The sequence below is a fragment of the Eublepharis macularius genome, chromosome 10, assembly GCF_028583425.1.
Source record: "Eublepharis macularius isolate TG4126 chromosome 10, MPM_Emac_v1.0, whole genome shotgun sequence".
Taxonomy (NCBI): domain Eukaryota; kingdom Metazoa; phylum Chordata; class Lepidosauria; order Squamata; family Eublepharidae; genus Eublepharis; species Eublepharis macularius.
In genome coordinates this window covers 32,930,512-32,945,791 of record NC_072799.1, presented here as the reverse complement: position 1 = coordinate 32,945,791, position 15,280 = coordinate 32,930,512, and the positions used below count along the sequence as shown (strand labels likewise).

At 38.9% G+C, this 15,280-nt stretch overlaps 1 protein-coding gene across 1 annotated transcript in view; it reads right to left on the bottom strand.

Annotated features, from left to right (window-relative positions):
• The window catches only part of ENPEP (glutamyl aminopeptidase), an 83,531-nt gene that overhangs the window by 17,817 nt on the left and 50,434 nt on the right, over positions 1-15,280 (bottom strand). The window contains exons 9-13 of the mRNA XM_054990714.1: positions 7,621-7,686; positions 6,916-7,067; positions 4,026-4,105; positions 581-720; positions 418-473 (exon numbers count right to left, since the gene is read on the bottom strand). Coding sequence (XP_054846689.1) covers positions 418-473; positions 581-720; positions 4,026-4,105; positions 6,916-7,067; positions 7,621-7,686 — 494 coding nt within the window. The remainder of the gene's footprint in view (positions 1-417; positions 474-580; positions 721-4,025; positions 4,106-6,915; positions 7,068-7,620; positions 7,687-15,280) is intronic.

Here is a 15,280-nt window from a genome sequence, read left to right as displayed (position 1 = left end):
AAAGGTGTGTGAATGGATTCATTCAAGTACTTCTGGAGACCACCATTGTTCAGTGGTTATGCACAACTCCAGGTTGTGGGATTGATTTAGTCTTACTTCACTTCTCACATTCCAGCATTTTTCCATCTCCTGCCTAGCCAAGCAGCATGTCTGTGTTTTAAACACACAAGCAGGAGGGCTTATGATATTGCCATGTTCATAAGCCTTAATATCGTGAGGGCAAGTATGACCACTTACAACTTCATTATAGAAAGGTATAAATAATAATGCAATATGCCTATGTGAACTAATTTTTTTATTCTCACAACAGCAGTGGTATAATAACCTATTTATTAGCATAAATCAGATTGTCACAAAGCAGAGAGCCATTTTTTGAGTTTCCCAGAACATTTCTTATTAATTTGTTATAACACCTACCTGGCCAATGAAAAGGCATCCTCTAAAAACCCAGCACGATCAGCTGAAGAAAAATTCTAGTGAGAGCAAAAGGAAAGGAAAATCAGTTAGTGCCTGATGGGTAAAAAACATCATTCACTTGGTATCCCATAAAGTAACTACTAATTATTTGCAGCATACTGACCTGATGGTTGTTCATCATAATATTGGCTAAGTCAGCCCAGGTTTCATTTTCATAGTTGACACGATAAAAGCCAACATGATCCTGGTTTATTTTCAAGAAAGAACCAGGACTGGGATTGTTGGGCCTTGTAAGTGTAATTCCTGTGGTTGTAAACAAACAGTAGTGAAAGACAAATATGTGAGGCTACATGAAATATTGCTCTCTGAGCAACTGTTTTCAGTTAACTCCAGGAAGGTCCAAAATTATCTTTGAAATTATGCAGAAAGCCATGGGGTGCGAAGAGTGAGGTACAGGCTAGGAAGTCTCTGACTAAAAAGTCACGTCAGTCACTAACTTTTTAGATGGCTTTACACCAGCCCATTTTTTTTACCCTCTGAAATAGAGATGGGCACAAACTGGGAAAATTCCAAACTGTGCAGTTCATGGTTCGTCACGTTTCATGAACCACAAACGTTCATGACTTTGCCCTGGTTTGCGAACCGGTTCATTCAGTTCATGAAAACGTCACTTCTGGGTCTGCAGAAGGTCTTCAAGAGCCCATCCCCCTATTGCCTAGGAAACTAATTGATTGGTGCCAGGCTGTCTGCAGTAACGAACCAAAATATGAACCAAATGAACCAGGCTAAAATTTGTTACAGTTCATGAGAAATGAGCTCCCATGAACCACTGGTTCGTTGTTCATGAACCAGCTAGGTTCGTGACAAACTTTGGTTTGTATTTCGGTTCATGCCCACCTCTACTCTGAACCCATCAATCATATGTTGATACTAAACTAGGGATCCATGTGAACTCACAAGATGGGGGGACAATTTGGAACAATATCCCATAATCCTCCAATGCTCCCCTTTAAGCATTTCATGAGGTCTTGGGGCTTGAGCAGGCTGATTTCATTTCTCCACCTTTACCACTTTAACTGACATTTAGCTGCTCCTAACTTTCCATCCATTTTGAAGCATTCTCATTTCTTATCAGGCTGTAGCCATGTTCAGTCATGATTTTGGCTCTCGAACCTTATGTAATGGAACAGCATGCTACACACAATCCAGCTAGATATAGTTGCCATTTTGTGTGAATATGGCATCACGTGTATTTTCCAGTTTCAGTATGTTTAAACAGAAACACAGACTTTTGAGGGCACATATTTGGAGCATCATGGACAGTGGAGCCTCCTGTTGTGTGAGTAGGAGCACCAAACAGCAATGACAGAACAGAGCTTGTTCTTTTATCTTAGGATTCATTTACAAAGCCGTTTTTTGCTTCATACAAGGGTGGTCTCCTGATCATGAAGAGACCCCTACCGTGTCTGTGAATGGCCTTTCTTGTGTGGCTTTTGTAATTCACACTGAAGCCAAGAGATAAAACATAGCTATTGTAAGAATTACTGATAGAGTGTATGTGAAAAACTTGGAATGCGTCACACGAACTATATAATCTGAAATATAAACCTAGTAATACTGAGCTGTTCATTACCTATTGAGACCAGCTCAAAGCTCATGTTATTGTGGTAACTTGGTTTCTTTCCACAAAAGGAAAATTTTGTCATAATAAGAGTAAGTGCAAGAGGATATAACTCGAATAGCATCTCTTTCCTAAAGTGATCAATCGGTAACTAGTTGTATAACTTTCATTAGCCTGATTTTTTTCTTTCCAGCCTCATTTATCTTGTGTACATTTTTGCAATTTATACTCATTGTTTTTTCTTTATGCCCTGTCTTGGTTTCCACAGATATATTTTCTTTTGAGAAATCACAGCAATAAAATGTGCGAGTTAATGGAATACCAAAGTTAACCCCAAATTCTTATTTCTGCTGTTTCATAGCTTTGAAGCTAAGCTAACTATGGAGGTATTGGCATGAAGTTCTTTCACTACTTCTCCCTGTTCCAGTAACTTCTGAAGACAATGAGGCAATGAGATGGCTACAGCTTTTATTCACAAGAAACCTGAACCAATTTAATTGCAAATGTTCTATTAAGTTTGTTCAGTTAAATTAGTGGGAACCTTTGGTACCCCAATTTAGAGAGTCTTTAACTTTGATAAAAGGATTGCTTCAAAACTGAAACCAGTATCTTGGCAAAAGAACTTAAACCGAATTAATGAAATTAATTTAATTGGCAATTTTCTCATCCAGACTGAGAAATATTTATTCCCCCAAGATAGATGGTGATGATATCTTTGTTAATATTTACTATTTGTCTTAGTGACACTATGCACTTGAGCATATTTACTCAGAAGTATGTTTATGGGACTTCTTCCCTAGCAGCTGAGTATAAGTTTGCAGCTTAAGACTGAGCCCACACAGTATTTTCTCACTGTTGTCATGGACGTGACCATAGTTGTCAACCTCACACTCAACAATGTATGGTTTAACATGGTGACATGTAGGGTAATGGATGTGTGAATTCTGAATCCTCAGCAAAATGGTATCTGATTGTTGCAGATCACAGCTCATGCTCAATAATGTTGTTAATTGACTTTTGGAGGTCTCCTGGGCAAATGGTGAAACATTCATACGACCTCTTAACTATGGATTAAACCCCAGTGCAGTGCTTACCACCCACCCAGCCATGACTGATTTATATAACCAAATTCATGTGGTAAGTAACCTTTGTTGTCAGAATCGATATGAGCTGGTTTGGCAGACTGCTTGTGTGGTTGCTGCCCTTAATCCAAATCATATTTACCATAACTCCCTACAGCAGATTTGCAAGTGAACAATAAATGTGGGAAGGGTTATAAGTGGATTGGGAGACGATGAGTTGAATTTAGCCCAAATCCACTGACCTCACTCACTTACCATGGCACTTTGATTGTGTGATTTGGTCTTAACCTTAGCCTGCATCTGGGCATATTAAAATTGTGATAGATATCTGCTATAATTCTAGAGAAAGAGCTTCCCTTTAGGATGTATATACCATCTCAGACTACCTCAAGTGCAGAAATTGCTAATCAACCAGAGGTAATATATCTTGAAACTGGCCACTCTTTTTTTCAGAAGAAGGATTTTTTTTTCTTTGACATTCACAACTGGTACAGGTATTTGTTTAAAACAACAGTTAGAGAGTAGAACCAATGAATTGGTCTGAACTTGCTCCTGAGGGTGGGGCCATAGGTTAGTCATAGAGCATGTGTCTTAGCATGTAAAAGATTATTATTCTCAAGCATCTCCTGAGTTAAAGGATAACAGGAAAATTATCTGCCAGAGAGCCATTGTCAGTTTGAGTAAACAATACTGAACCAAACGGACAAATGGTCTCATTTGATATAAGGCAACCGCGTAAATTGTATTCTCTTTCTGTGAAATCTCTGCCTGTTTCTATACATTTCTGCATAATTCTTAATAAGTATGTTTAGCATTAGAAAACAGAGGGTTAAATCATTCACCATTTTCTTGCTTTTTAATAAAGTGCCTTGGGCAGGAAGCCATTGCCTGTAAATTAAAGTTACCTGATAATTCTGACATATTGTAGAATGTTACATTAGTCAGATCCCCCTCGTACCATTTCACTGGAATATTCCACTTGTAACTGAAAAATTTGGAAAACACAGCAATGTTAAAAAAACTCCTGTGAAACATAACGTAGCAATGTATCGTGATCTTTCTTGCTGCTTTAAACAAGCAAAAGGACAAAGGGTATGATTCATCAAGATTAGTGTTCAAATCTTCCACAGTTACTAGAGTACACCTGTCATTCCATTTTCATACCACCCTTCCTCCAAGGCGGCATATATAGTTCACCTTCCTTCATTTTATACTCACAATGTCTTTGTGAGAGAGATTAGGCTGGAAGAATGAGAGACTGCCCCAAAGTCACCCAGTGAGTTTCATCGCTGAGTGAGGATATGAGTGTTCTACTCTAACACAAACTCTGGGATCAGGGCCTGCAAAAACCAAGATGCCAGTTCTGCTCCCATATTCACTCCAACAACACAATCACTGGATCTAACAACACCAGCTATACTATCTCAGGCTCATTCACCTGTTCATGTTCCAATGCCATACATTTCATCAAGCTATTTCCTTCAAGTCTCTATATTGGACAAACAGGTCAATCCCTTCACAAAAGAATGAATGGACATAAATCTGATATCAAAAATCACAGCATTCAAAAACCAGCAGGAGAAAATTTTAACCTGCCAGACATTCCATCATTAACCTAAGAAGTAGCAGTTCTCAAGCAGGAAAACTTCAAAGGAAAATTACAATGTAAGATTGCTGAAATTGAGTTCATTTGCAAATCTGGAACAATGGACCCCACCCCCCACCCAGTTGAATCGGAACATGGGATTTTTCTTGCATTACAGATGCAAGGGGCACTTTGCACACCTGCTCTATCATGCTAATTACAACATGCATTATAGCTAGCTTCCTGACACTCTAATTTACAATACCCCTCCCACCCTCTGCCTGGATTATAAAAACTTCTTCCTTTTTCACTCCTTTTATCTGATGAAGGGAACTTTGACTGTTGAAAACTCATGCCCTGGAAATCTTGTTAGTATTTAAGCAGCTACTGGACCCAAAACTCGCTCTTCTACTACAGACCAGCATGGGTAGCCACTTGGAACACTCTAACTACAACTCCAGAATGACATACAAACACAAAATAGATCTTTGGGGGTATGGTTTTCATACAAGATTCCTGTTTATTCTTCTCCTACTTCAGTATCCCCCATTGCACCAAGTCTTAGAAAACAACAGACTCAGTTCTCTCTTCTCATTGCTTCATTTTTTGAGACAGAATGCTGTTTTATTTTATTTTCACCCCTGCTTTCGAAGGGCTCACTCACAGACTTTTAGCAGGTTCCTTTTTTTCCCCTTAGGAAAGATCTGCACATCCTCTAATGGTGTGAATGCAACTCATTAGTTGTCAGTGGTGACCTACTAGGCTTAGTAAAGCTATTTATACTAATGCTGAGCCACAAGTAACATCCATAAGCTACAAAGTTGGACCACATAAAGCTTTGGAAGTAAGTGCTGTGAGATTCACTACTGTGCAGGTGTTGCTTTCCTGTCTTGTGGTGTTCTGATGTGACTCAGCACTGGAACATTAAATGTAGCTCAGTTGCCTAGACAAAGAGGGGGTGTTTCCATGTTTTCTGGCTTTGTTCTGCAGCATATTGCCAGAACATGGTTCCTGCAACTGAGTGATTATGGGTCTTCTTAGCTGAAGACAGAAAAACATGTAATGGTAAACCTCACAGCCCCTCCTTCTAAAATCAACACCCAATTTCTCATCAAATATTCTTCTGGGTGATATTTTCACTCAGCCCAGTTTTTTGGTATCTGCTTGGGATTGCAAATAGAAAGAAGCATCATTTTGTGTTGGCTCGCCCACAAGTTCTGGAAAAAACACTATCTCCATTGATTCCAAGAATGAGCTAAATTACTCCAGACACCGTCATATTCCAGATGATGATAATTATGTGCTAGGTTTAAAGGGATCATGAAGCAACTGGCAACATGGAAAAGGTATTAAAGGGAAAAGCATATGATGATAGCCTTGATGAAAATTGTATGTTTTGTATTGATTTTCTCTCTTTAAGGACCAATAGGAAAGCACTAGCTTTATAGTAATGTGAAAATACAGCAGGAGTGCCAATGAAGAGTTGCTCTCAGCATTCTCTATGATGCAACATCTGTTGACTTACACCTTTTGAAACATGCAGTGGAGTAGGTGAAGATTTATGATTTGATTTAAAATGCCATAAGGTTTCTTCCCTGATGGAAGCACAATATAAGTTGCAATAGCACTGGTATTCCTCTCCATTTAGGCCAAATAAAAAAAATAACACTAACAGGTTCAAATGTTAGAAATGCTCTACAGGGCAGGTAGAATTTCAGCACTTGTGGTGGGGGACGGCACTGCATATGGAAATATTGTAGTTAAATATTGGGTCCAAGCTTTCAAATAAGTGGTAATAATGTGAAACCAGATTGATTGTACTGATAAATTATTTGGGTGATATAACTATCTCAGTGCCTACTACATTACTTGTGATAACTTATTATTTTATGAGCAATTGATTGCATTTAGCCTGGTTGTGACAATTACAAGGATCAAAAAGTGGATGATCAAGATCATGAGTTTTGTTGAATGGGAATAAAACCCAATTTCATTAAATTCATAAACAACTATTATGAACCATCTTTCTAAAGTTAGAAATATCATCTTTCTTTAATTTCAGCATTATGAATGAAGCATTATTTTAAAAAGTAAAGACACAGCAACACCCCCACTCCCCAAATCATGTGATACATCCTCTTGGAGCAGCAAAAGATCTTGGCTAGTCCCAGCCGATATGGCAGCAACATGCCAAACTGTGGAGAAACTACCTGAATGTTGAAGGTGGCTGGGAAGCATTTGCTTTGGGGTCCAGGAGAAAACGTTTCTGTGTGATTTTTGAATTAGAGTCCACATGCAACACAGGGTATCCCATCTGCCGGGTCCAGGTATCCATCACTTTTTTCACTTGTTTACCACTTGCCTAAGAATAAAAGAAGATGGTCATGATCAGAAAATCAAAGCAGTGTGAATTATGATGCTTCCACACAGCCAGGGGCAGGAAAAGCCACCCCTGCTGTGGAAGGCATGCAGGAACACTGTCCACATGCCTTGTCCCCATGATGCTTGTTGCCCCATCCCTTTCCATTCAATGTGTCAGCACAGTGGAGATCTCCCAGGATTACAACTGTTCTCCAGATGACAGGGATCAGTTCCCCTGGATAAAATGTCTGCCTTGGATGGTGGACTCTGTGGCATCGCATCCCACTGAAGCCCCTCCCCTCCCCAAATCCTGCTCTCCCAACGCTCCACTTCCAAGATCTCCAGGAATTTTCCAACCCATAATTGGCAACCCTAGCTGGCACTGTTGAACTGCAATAAACTCCAGCAGTGCAGTGTTTGAATCCCTTACTGAACTAAGTGAGCTTTTTGTATGATTATGTTCCCTAAGCATGGGGAAAATGGCAGCAACAGACTCTCCACAAGTCAAGAAAACAAACATTTCATATCATGAGTCTACATTTGGCAGAACCCACCTTTTCCAATGCTCCCCAGAAATCATCTGTTTTTGCATTTTTGAAATCGTTCTCGGCTAAGTAGTTCTGTTGGGAAGGAAAGTGAGACAATGACTACATATGTTTAAATGTCACTCATCACAACAACCTCCAAGTGCACAAGAGGTGGCCTGATGTTATTGTATTTCTTGCATCCTATATTTATCTTAAGATTCTCAAGCGGGCTAGACCTATGTAGCTTCAGCCATGTTGCTGTAACTTGTGCCCATAGGCCTTGCAGTGTGGTATATGATGGCTACCCTAAAGCCAGCATCAACTTTACACTCACCACTGACTTCCTGTTGTTTTTTAGGTACAATTCAAGATGCTGGAGAGAGAGAGAGAGAAAGAGAGAGAGAGAGAGAGAGAGAGAGAGAGAGAGAGAGAGAGAGAGAGAGAGAAATGCCATCAAGTCACAGCTGTGGGTTTTTCAAGCCAAGAGATCAACAGAGATGGTTTGTCATTGCCTGCCTCTGCATAGCAACCCTAGTCTTCCCTGGTGGCCTCTCATTAGGGTTGCCAGTCCCCTACTGGGGGCGGAGGATCCCCCACTCCCACCTTCCACCCCCTGCCCCTGCTTACCTGGCCAGTGGGGGAAAAGGCAGGAGAATGCACCTCCCAGGGCACACTCCTGGGTGGAACGGTGCACTCCCGTGCACTGCAGTAGGCCAGTTTCAGCCCAAAATGGGCTGAAATCAGTCCTCTGCAGAGTGCAGGACCACTCCAGGACCCGTCACATTTCCCCAGCGGTGTTCATGCACTCTGCAGCTGGCCAATTTCAGCCCATAATTGGCCAAAACCAGCCTGCTGCTGAGTGCAGGAGCACTCCAGGGCAGCACACGGTCTGTGTGATGAAGTCACTTCCCAGAAGTGACATCATCACATAGCGCAGGGAGACCATGCACTCAAAGCCCATCTGTGCAGTGCATGCCAGGTCTCCCACTGCCCACTCAGAGGGTAAGGGGACCTGGCAACCCTATCTCCCACCCAAGTACTAACCAGCGATGCTCCTACTTAGCTTCCAGATGAGATCAGTCTTGCCTGGGTCATCTAACGCAGGGTGGATTTATCTTAGGAAATACAAATGGCTTGAATCTTACAAACAACAGATCTTACAAATTCTGTTGATGTTATGGAAATGTTTTGAATCCATCTAATGAAAGCCAGTAAAGATGCCTGCTATGACAACGTTATATCTTTTGATAGTGAGTTCATATATCAGAACATGGTGTATGGTTACAGTACCAGGCTAAGATCTGGGAAGCCCAGTTCCAGTCCTTTGTTTGCCGTGGATGACAGCTGGTTAACACTGTGCCAGTCATTTTCTCTCAGCCTAGTCTACCATACAAGGTGATTGTGAAGATAAAATAAAGGAAGGGAGGATGTTGTAAGTTGCTTTGTGTCTCTTTTAAGGAGAAAAGCAGTGTATAAATAAGTGAATAATAAATATATTGGTAGGGAGGGGGGTGTGGCATCGCTGCCTGCGGGATGGATGCATGCTGAGAGATCTCCGATCCTCCCATCCCCTGAATCCCCATTAAAAGCAACACAACGGATCTTTTAAACAATAGAGTATGAGAAATCCAAGTGCTAAAAAGAAGAAAAACGATTCTAGAGCAGTGAAAAACTTACAATCATTCTTTTCGGCATCAAAAGAGACACTACTAAGCGAAGAAGGAAAAATGGAGCAGGCCAAAATGGCCGACGGAAGCTTTACAAATGGGACTGAAAAGGTAAATAATTCTGAAATTATACTGGTTCCACAGCTTGCAAAACTGAAAACTGACATTCTAGACCAAATGTCTAAATTAATTGCCCCATTAACTTCACAACTTGCTGAAATAAAATTCGATCTGCAGTCAGCAAATCAGAAAGCAGACAGAGCCTTGGATATGAGCTCTGCTGCACAAAGTGAAATAAAAACGCTGCAAGAAACCATCAAGACCCAACAAGAGAGACTAATTAATCTTGAAATCAATGTCAGACAAAATCACCTTAAACTAAGAGGAATTGATGAGATTTTTACACAAAAGGAGGACTTAACATCTGTGATTACAAGCTGGCTTGTAAAGCAAATTGAATTAGAGGAGGGTATAGCCCCCCTAATCACCAAAGCATATCGAGTTGGAACAATCAAGCAATATAGAAATAAATCAGTACCAAGGGACATAATTATAGAAATTCCTGACCAAAGAATAAGGATGAAGATAATCGAAAAGGTTAAAATAACTGGATCATTTTTATTTAATGGATCCCCTGTGCAAATATTCAATGACTTGCCAAGAGAAGCCTTACTGATACGAAAAGAACTAAAGCCTATCACAGAGACACTGAGGAAAGCCAACGTTAGATATAAATGGCTAAACTACGTGAAAATATTAGTAATACAGAATGGGAAGCATCATATTGCTACTAACTTGGAAAATGGAACAGAACTTCTCAACAACATCGGGGTGGAGATCCCTATGGAGACAAGCAAACAGAACCAGAAGAGGAAATCAACGGACTTACTTTCTCCGCAGAAGGGAAGTAAAATTCCCATAAGACATGCTTAAGGTGCCTTGGAAGACAGGATTGATATCTCAGTAACAAGTAGTTTTCGTTGTGTACTAAATATCTTTAATAAATGCCAAATGGGGATTTGGGGGGTGGGAGAAGGGTGACCTCGGCATAGCTCCTTATTTGTAGAACTTTTCATTTGGAAGCTGGGCTGTCCAAGACTAGAGTGGGTATTGATCGCTCTAGTCTGAAAGTTCTATATTGAGCTGGAATTGTTGATATCAGGTGATAACTAGTTAGAATATACTTATATATAAGAATATTTACAGAGTTATTAGACAAATTGGGAGGTTGGGGGGGATAGAGAGTGTTTATAGGGCTGTTAGATAGTTTGGGAAGAGGGGGAGGGGGTGTTGGTTTATAGGGGGGGAATTCATTGTTGGAACAAGGTTCAAAGTGTTTGGAGAAGAAAGGGAAGAGGTGCAGAATTTTGCATGTTTAAAGAAAAGTTAAACTAATAAGAAGTCATTTGTTATTTACAAGTTATAGAAAATTAAGCTTGTTTGAAACAATTTTGAGGAAAATATATATTAGTTTAAAAAGTGGTTAAAAGTGTTAAAGTTGATTGGGAAAGTCATAAAGTTACTTGATATTCTAGGGGTAAGGGAGTGGGGAGGGGAGGGGGGACGTTTGAGGCTTGTATTCATTCTTATTGGAAGTTTTATACTAAGGGAAAGAGGGGGGGAGTGTTGTACAGGATAGTTTAGTGCAGGAGGTAGTAAAATCCCAAAGGAACGTAAAACACAAGCAAGGATAACATCGTTTTTGAAACTGTGGGAAATAAAAAAGAAGGAAAAAATACAGAAGCAAGCAAGGTTGATCAATAAGGTATTTATCTAGGGACAAGATTCAAGGTTTGGCTGCACGTATATTGATAGTATGTAAACTTGTAAAATTATATAAAGTAATATATTGTAAGCTCATCGCTGCTGATAATATTACAGGAATTCTGAAACGATATTTTAGTGCAACAGTAGAAATTTAATTAGTATAATATGGCTTCCAAATTTAAAGCAACTACTCTGAATGTAAGAGGTTTGGGAAACCCTATTAAAAGACGAAGAGTGATATCAATGTTAGCTAAGACTAACTCTCAAATAATCTTTCTACAAGAAACTCATGCTAGAAACGATGTTCCATGCTTACTAAAAGCAAGCTGGATTCAATCCCAATATTGTGCAGCAGGTAACTCTAAGTCAAGGGGGGGTGGCAATAATACTGGCCAAAGGTCTTCCTTTCCAACACAAAAAAACTCTTAAAGACCCTAAAGGAAGATACATTTTTGTGAAAGGTTTACTGGGGAATCAACCTTATACCTTGGCATCTATATATGCCCCCAATAGTCAACAACTGAACTTCATAGAAGAAACTTTAGATAAATTGGGAAAATTTCAGGAAGGTCATCTCATACTGGGGGGGGACCTAAACCACATAATGGATTATAAGTGGGACAAATCAAATTTTGGGAAAAGTTCCACTCAGAAACATAGTAAAACCAAACTGTTTCCCATAATAATGAAGCATAAAATTACTGATATATGGAGACAACTACACGAAGGGGAAAGAGATTATACGTACTATTCCCAAAGACACAACACATACACTAGAATTGATTTCATATTGATCTCTAATTCAGTGATTGATCAAGTGACTGATTCAGATATTGGTTCAAGCACATGCTCTGATCATTCTTGGGTCAATGTGTTAATAACAGCAGAACCACATATTCAAGGCTCTAAACAATGGTGTCTGCCTAAGCATTTGATTTATAACCAACAGTCATCTGAAGAAATAGGTAAAATTTTAAAAAGGACCATAGATGAGAATATGTCAGAAGAAATAGGGGCTAGCACTCTTTGGGACACGATCAAGACTGTGGCTAGAGGTCATATTATAGCTTTGTCATCAAAAATAAATAAAGAAAACATGAGGAAAAGGAAGGAATTAGAAGAGTCCATTAAAATATTGGAGGAGAAACATAAACTAACAGGAAATAAAAAGACATACATGGCTCTAACGGCTCAACGTAAAATCTTGGAGACGCTAGAAACAAATAAAGTACATAGAAGTTTAATTAAGACCAAGCAAAGATACTGGTTTAATACTCCAAAAGCTTTAAGGACCCTATCGAAAAGAATAAAGCAGAGGAACACTCAGAATGATATCCATCTTCTTCAAGATGTAAACAAGGTTAAATTTCACGATTCCAAATCAATTCTAAAAATTTTTAGGGAATTTTACACGAACTTGTACTCATCAACGAACCCTAATCAATCTAAAATCATGGAGTTCTTACAATCCCTCAAAAATGTCAAAAAAATAGAAAGTTGCCATAGGACTCTCTTAGACAAACCTGTCTGTTTGCAGGAAACATTAGAAGCAATTAACTTGGCAAAAAATAACAAAGCTACGGGACCGGATGGTTATCCATCAGAGTTCTATAAAAAATATGCGGTTCTTTTAGCTCAACACTTAACCAATGCATGCAATGTAGTTTTGAATGAATGTAAAATGCCCCCTACTTGGAACATGGCTGACATTATCGTAATACATAAACAAGGGAAAGACCCATTAAATGCAGAATCATATAGACCGATATCACTGCTCAACCATGATTATAAAGTATTCACATCCATTCTAGTCCGGCGTCTAAACTCATTCATAAGCAATTATATCCACCCCAACCAGACAGGTTTTATCCCAAAAAGAGAAATCACAGATAATATCTACAAAACTCTGTCTTTGATAGAACATTGCAAAAACAACAAAATTGAAGCCTTATTTTTGTCTTTAGACATTCAAAAAGCTTTTGACTCTGTGGAGAAAAATTACTTGAGTAGTACCCTCCAATTTTTTGGATTTGGGGAAAAATTTTTGAATGCTGTAGGGGCTATATACTCACACACCTCGGCCAACATCAAAATTAATGGGTTACGATCAGAGAAAATTGTAATAAATAGAGGTACCAGACAGGGTTGCCCACTATCGCCCATACTTTTTGCAATTGCCTTAGAACCACTTGCAATAGCATTAAGGGAAAACATGGACATTCATGGTATTCCCATTAAAAATGACTCCCTTAAATTATCCCTCTTTGCGGATGACATGCTTATTTATCTATCACATCCAGTAAATTCTTTGAAACATCTCCATCCCTTATTATCGGAATTTGGTAATATTTCTGGCCTGAGGGTTAATCAATCAAAATCTCAAATTCTCCCCATAAATATAGCTAAAAATTTAGAAGATCAAATTGGCACACAGTACAAATTCCAATGGGCATCAAAATATCTAACATATCTTGGCATTAATATTCCCTCCAATTTAAATGACCTTATTAAATTAAACCACCAAAGGATAGAAAAACAGATCAAGATTGAGATCTCTAATTGGAACAAATTACAACTTAGCTGGTTTGACAGATACCAACTAATAAAAGCATTCATTTTACCCAAATTTCTCTTCATTTTTAGGGCAATCCCAGCGGTAATTCCCATAACTCTAATCACTCAATGGCAGACATTAATTAATAACTTTCTATGGCAAAATAAACACCCCAGGATCCCATTCTCCACACTACGTCGGAAATCCAGAGATGGTGGTTTTAATTTCCCAGACCTCAACCTATACCAAACAGCAATCAGGCTTCTCAATTTACTTCAACTTATCTCCGTAAATAATACAGCAGGCTGGGTCACTCTCTTCAAGACGCTTATAGACACATACACTATCAATGATCTAATGTGGAATAAGCAAACAAACAGGCCCAATAGCATTCATAAAAATAGGTTTTTATTTGCAATACTGAACTCATGGGATAAACATAAAAATAAACTGGTTCCAGACATATCCAGATTTTCTTCCTTCATAAATCAAACCTGGTTTTCTCCAGGTAAAGATCCAGTTTTCCAAAACATTTTTCGACAAGCCAACTTGACAAGATTAATTGACTTAGCGTCACCCGCGGGTCTGCTGGGAAGACTAGAACTAGAACGTAAACTGAAACAAAAACTGTTATGGTTCAGATATCTACAGGTTAAAAGCATGTCAGAACAAATAGGTCTGAAGTCAATTATGAAAGAACCACTGACAGAATTTGAAATGGTGCTACGCTCCTATACAACGCAAAAAAAGGGTATGATATCGATACTTTATTCTATCCTTCTAAACACGGTGAATAAAAAACAGATTTCATGTCAATCCAGCTGGGCCAAAGACAGTAAGGTAGACCAATCCTTGGAAACCTGGAAAAAAATTTGGACATCAGACATTTTCAAATCAAATGTTATTTCAACTAAGTTACAATCTTTCAAGGTTGTGCACAGGTGGTATCTTACCCCTAAGAGAATATCACATATATACCCATTGGCCTCCCCACAGTGCTGGAAGAAATGTGGAGAGGTAGGAACGTTCGCCCACTGTTGGTGGGAATGTGCACTTATTAAAAATTATTGGGGTAAAGTGCTTGAAGAAATCAGAGTAATAACAGAGTATATAATCCCGTTAGACCCCAAGATTATCTTCTTGAATCAGTGGGGTGATTTACCTATACCTAAAATTAGAAGAGATCTGATTGCAACTTTTCTTGTAGTAGCAAAGAATGAGATAGCTTTGGTTTGGAAGAAAAACTCAGCTCCCTTAATTGAAGCATGGTTGGAAAAAGTGTGGAATTATTTCATTGTGGAAAAAACACACAACGATCTCTATGTAGCAGAGAAGTTTCCGGTGAGCTCTAATTTTGTGGAGAAATGGTTCCCGTTTTTTGAATATGTTGAAAAACATAACATTCAGCCGAAATCAAAAATCCTTCAAACAATAACTATGTCAAAGGGTTTTACACTATAAAGTTCCACAATGTATATAACTTTGTTGACACGTGCTGACTCTCCTTCTGTAACAAAATTCCATGCATTGAATTGATTGTTTGTTTGTTGTACATGTTCAAGTTTGTATGTTGTAATTGTTTTCGTTTAATAAAAAGTTTATAAACAAAAAAAAAAATAAATATATTGGTAGGCAGGGCTTTTTTTTAAGCAGGAACATGGTGGAACGGAGTTCCGGAACCTCTTGGAAATGGTCACAT